The sequence below is a fragment of the Rhincodon typus genome, unplaced genomic scaffold (assembly GCF_021869965.1).
Source record: "Rhincodon typus isolate 14 unplaced genomic scaffold, sRhiTyp1.1 hic_rhity00000210, whole genome shotgun sequence".
NCBI classification, from domain to species: domain Eukaryota; kingdom Metazoa; phylum Chordata; class Chondrichthyes; order Orectolobiformes; family Rhincodontidae; genus Rhincodon; species Rhincodon typus.
The window spans coordinates 2696-7856 of record NW_025965848.1 but is presented as its reverse complement, the minus strand read 5'-3'; the positions used below and the strand labels follow the sequence as shown (position 1 = coordinate 7856).

The 5161-nt window shown below is 51.7% G+C and overlaps 1 protein-coding gene across 1 annotated transcript; it reads left to right on the top strand.

The window, feature by feature from the left end:
* Positions 1-81: 81 nt before the first annotated feature.
* Positions 82-4437, top strand: LOC125488296 (HLA class II histocompatibility antigen, DP beta 1 chain-like). Its single transcript, XM_048621240.1, has 3 exons — positions 82-957; positions 1945-2217; positions 4109-4437. Exons 1-3 carry the CDS (start codon positions 900-902, stop codon positions 4435-4437), a joined length of 660 nt encoding a protein of 219 aa, XP_048477197.1. The 5' UTR covers positions 82-899.
* The last annotated feature ends 724 nt before the right edge of the window (positions 4438-5161 follow it).

Genomic DNA, 5161 nt, shown 5'->3' with positions numbered 1-5161 from the left:
CCCACCGCTCCTCCTCAGGCACGCTGATGCTCTCTTTTCAACAGCTCCTGACAGGTCTCTCCTTCCACCTCGTTGTGAACAATCAGCCCATTTTCAGGGCAGAAGAGTCACTCCTGGATACATTTTGCACACCCATCCCCCACTCTCCCGCTTGACCAAGGAACCCGCACCCGCACGTGCCCCCTTCTCAGTCTGAATGTCCCCAACCTTCCATTGGCTGACCTCCTGGCATTCTTGCTCCAACTGGCCCCTTTCTCTCACTCTCCACCAGCGAATCCCGCCACTCATCCAGAGCAGATGACGTCCATTCGGTCTGGCAGTGGACGATCCTATCCCCCCCTCTTGTGAGGGCCTGGATCGAACCTGCCTCCCCCTGCCCCTCATTCCCGTGGGCAGCCTCAGGCAGACATCAACCCCTCACTGTCCCCTGTCCCTGTCACCATCAGTCTGTGCCTGGCACCCCCCCACCCCTGTTGAGTCTCGATGCTTCCAGCAACGGGAAAGGGTTCTCTCCCTCTCTACTCCCTCACAGATTCCCCTTGAGTTAGATCTCCTCCCCTCCCCCAGTATCTTTGAGATCCCCCTCTCTCCTCCCTATCCTTACGCTGATGCTTTGCAAAATTCCCCCAGTGCTTTGAAATGTGCTTCGTTCCCACAGAACCTGTTTGTCTGGATGGGAGCCAAGTGTCAGATTAAAATATCCAGGATTGTGAAATGAGCTAGCTGACGGCGGGGGTGAAACTGTGCGGGGTGTGTGTGTTGGTGCTGAGATTCAGTTACAGTGCTGAATCACGGCGTCAGGTAAAGCTCAACCCTATCGATCTGCCTCTGAGCGACCCTCCGATTCCCATCGCACCATCTGGGAGCGCGCAGGAGAGGGACCCACACGCTCACGCGCCATGGAATTCTGCGGGATCTGCCTTCTCATCCTGGCGACGGCAGTCAGGGCACAGATTGGTGAGTTACAGAGTTTTTAACAGGCCCTTTGGCCCATTCTGTCCATGCCAGTCCTCCAGCATCTATCTGTTCCAATCCCATTTCCCCGCACTTGGCCCGTAGCCGTGTACGTTGTAGTGTGAGTGCACGTGTGTGTGAATCTGAGCATGGGAGTGAGATGGAGTGTGAATGTGGTAGTGAGTGAGTATGAGTGTGAGAGAATGTGCAAATGTAAGAGCGAGTGTGTAGGAGTGTGTGTCCATAAACATGTCAGTGTGTAAGAGTGTGAAAGTCTGTGTGTAAGAGAATATGTGTGAGTGTAAGACTGAGTGTGTTAGAGTTGCAATTTTAAACTGCAAGTGTGCAAGTGTTTCAATGGGTTGTGGAACAGTGTGAGTGTGTAAGAGTTTGTGTGTGTAACGGTGTGTGTAAGAGTTTGAATGTGAGTGTGTAAAAGGTGTGAGTGTGAGAGTTTGAGTATGTAAAGGTACAAGTGTGTAAAGGGTGTTAGTGTGTAAGAGTTTGAGTGTGTGTAAGATTGTGAGTGCATGTAAGGGTGTGTGTGTAAGAGATTGAATGTGTGTGTGTAAGAGATTGAATGTGTGTGTAAGGGTGTGAGTGTGTACGAGTTTGAAGGTAAGTGGGTAAGGCGTTGTGTAAAGATGTGAGTTTGTAAAGGTGTGTGTGTAAGAACTTGAATGTGTGTGTAAGGGTTTGAATGTGTAAAGGTATGAGTGTGTGAGAACTTGAATGTGTGTAAGGGTGTGAGCATGAGTGTGACGGTTTCAGCATGTAAGGGTGTGAACATGAGTGTGTAAGCATTTGAATGCGTGTGTAAGTGTGCGAACATGAGAATGAGTGTGAAAGGATTTGGGTTTGTAAGGGTGTGAACATGAGTGTGTAAGGGGGTGAATTTGAGGATATGAACAGGTGAGTGTGTAAGTGGGTGAGTGTTTCGGACAATGGTAAGCTCTGACACCTTTTTTTAAATTCCTTTCTCCTGGCTAGAGGTCAGCGCAGTGACAGAGAGTGTGTACTACGTCCACACTGCACATTCCGAGAACATCCTGGACATTTTCAGCATAAACTACGTCCCGTTCCTGTTCTACAATTACGGAGCACAGACGTTCGTTATCAATGGCCAAGTGACGGACGGGATCCGGGAGCTGGGTCAGGAGGAGGTAGATTATTACCATGAGAGAGCACGTGGTTTCCAAGCCCGGCTAAGGGGCACAACCAGGGAGATGATCCACTTGACAAACTTCACTGCCATCACCAAGAGTAAGTCGCTGGTTCCCCAGGGAGCAGGACGATCAGTGCAGCGTGAGACAGAGTGGGCACACGCTGAGATTCGCCAGGCCTCCCCCATCAGCATCCATGTAACATCCCTTTCGTACGACAGCTCGTGTTCTCTGCACTGAATCTCCTGATGAGCCCCTCGTCCAATCCAACTCTCCCGCCTCCTCCCCACACGACAACATCCTCCTCTTTGTGATAACCATCCAGTTCCCCCTCAAAAACCTCCCCCATCACTCTCTCGGACAACACGTTCCAGACCCCGACCGCTCGCTGTGTGGAAATGTTTCTCTTCATGTTGTTCCCTCTCTGACTCTCAATGCTTCCACCAACGGGAAGCGGCTTCTCTCCCTTTACGCTGTCCCAGACTGCACCCCACCCTCCCCACCGCTGTCGTGGCTTGGCAAGACCTCAAATGGGATCTCCCTTTTGACCTTCCCTGCTCTGACCTCCCCCTCGTCCCGGGAACTGTTCCCATGAATCGCTCTCCCTTTAATGTGTTCACCCAAAGCGCAGAGGACGTTGGGCTGTGGGGTGAGGGGTGCCCCAGAAACCGGAAGCAATCCTCCAGTGGAGGCGGAACCAGCATCCTAAGAATGACCCCCCCCCCCCCCCCCCCCACAACCTCCTGGACAGCGGGAGTTTCTGTCCTGAGACAGCCCCAATGTCTGGATGGAACTCAACACAAGCTGGAGGGATAATCCCTCACGTTCTGCTTGGGGACCTTACCTCCTTCGGAACTCAGTGTTGACTTCGCTGCCTCTTCAGTTTTTCTACTGTGCCCCCTTCCCTCACCTGTGTCTGGTCAACCCTCACCAAAGCCCTTGACTATTAACACCCATTTTACATCCCCAGTACTCCTTGACTGCCGTGAGCTCTCCCTTTGTCTTGTCTGGGTCACCCTCAACATCTTCTCCACCTGTCCCTCCTCCGTCAATGGCGCCCCCTCTCAGGAAGAACTCAAAATGCTAATCATCTCCTTCTCTTCCCCCCCCCGCCACCATGAAAGATCTGCCCAGTTTCTATAACGTTCTCTGATTTCATTCCCACCTCAGCCTCGATTAATGAAACTGGGGGATACTGTGTTCTTCTTTGACTGCTCTCTCTCCGTCCTGCCACTTTTGATAATTTTCATGCACACAACCCCAGCTCCCTTCTCCCTCTCTCTCACATGTATGGGTCTATTCGGTCTACAAAGGGAGGGATGATCTGCCCCCTAGCCAAGGGCACTGGGCTTGGAGTCTGGAGTCTGGAGTCTAGAGTCAATGGTGGAGGGTACGTTGGACATGAGGACACCCCCAGTGCACAGCAAGATCCCAGAGCGGATCTGCATGGTCTGTTTTGTTACAGAGAAGATACAGAGTAAAGTTTCCTTGACATTTTCCCCCAAAAAGCACAGGGACACCACCGAGTTAGATTAAAGCTCCCTCTACACTCTCCGCACCCCCCATCAAACACTCCCAGGGCAGAGACAGCACGGGATTAGATGCAGTGTAAAGCTGCCTCTACACTGTCCCACTATCAAACAATCCCAGGACAGGAACAGCACAGGGTTGGGTACAGAGTAAAGCTCTCTCTACACTGTCCCCCCATCAAACACTCCCAGAACAGGGACACCACAGGGTTAGATACAGAGTAAAGCTCCCTCTACACTGTCCCCCCAAGAGTGTTGAGAGGGCAAGGCATTCCCACCGTGCCGCCTTACCCCCAGCTGGTCTGATGGAGAAGGTGGTTGGAGGGTTGTCACTACTGACCCTGGGGTTGGTGAAGAATGGGAGAGGCCCATACTCCATAGGGACACCACAGTTCCTGTGGGATATCAGGAAAAATGGACCAAACGGCCGGTCATTAACGCTGCGATCACTTTCTCCGACAGAGAAACCGTCTGTGCACATCTACATGGAGCAGAACGGTGGCCCGGGACATTCGGACATCCTGTACTGTTATGCAGAGAAATTCTATCCGTTCGGGATTGAGCTGAATTTCCTGGTCAACGGGAGGCCGTTTCGGGGCCAGGTGAACTCATCACAGTTAGTGGTGGAACCAGACTGGACATTTAACATCCTGAAATATATCCGGATGGAGTGGGGCAGTGGGGACACCTACACCTGCCGTGTGGATCACATCAGTCTGCAACAGCCTCTCACTGTTTCACTCGGTAGGTCAGACACAGGGTCGCTGTCTACTGCCCTGATCCAGACCTAGCTACAGGGTTTGGCAGTGCTGTGTAACACCCCCGCATCAGGGACACTCTCTATAAATACCTACACACCCCCCGCCCGGGGATTCCTTCTAAATACTGACACACTACACTGGGAGCCCCTGTAAATACTGACGCACTACACTGGAATTTCCTGTAAATACTGACACACTAAACGGGGAGCCCTAGAAATACTGACACACTACACTGGGAGCCCGGTAAATACTGATACACTACACTGGGAGCCCTGTAAATACCGACACACTACACTGGGATCCCCTGTAAATACAGACACACTACACTGGGAGGCCCTGTAAATACTGACGCACTACACTGGGATTCCCTGTACATAGTGACGCACTACACTGGGAGCCCTGTAAATATTGACACGACACTGGGAGGCCTGTAAAAACTGGGACACTACACTGGGAGCCCTGTAAATACTGACACACTACACTGGGATTCCCTGTAAACACTGATACACTACAAGGTGAACCCTGTAAATACTGACACACTATACTGGGAGCCCTGTAAACACTGACACACTACACTGGAAGTCCTGTAAATACTGAGACACTGCACTGGGAGCCCTGTAAATACTGACACACTACACTGGGAGCACTGTAAATACTGACACACTACACTCGGACCCCCTGTAAATACTGACAAACTACACTGGGAGCCCTATAAACACTGACACACTACACTGGGAGCCCTGAAAATACTGGC

Bases quoted from the DNA above. Each gene is read 5' to 3' on its own strand.
- LOC125488296 (XM_048621240.1), top strand. From the start codon at position 900: ATGGAATTCTGCGGGATCTGCCTTCTCATCCTGGCGACGGCAGTCAGG. The intron at 958-1,944 runs GTGAGTTACAGA...TCTCCTGGCTAG, and splicing joins GGCAGTCAGGGCACAGATTG to AGGTCAGCGCAGTGACAGAG. The intron at 2,218-4,108 runs GTAAGTCGCTGG...TTTCTCCGACAG, and splicing joins CTTCACTGCCATCACCAAGA to AGAAACCGTCTGTGCACATC.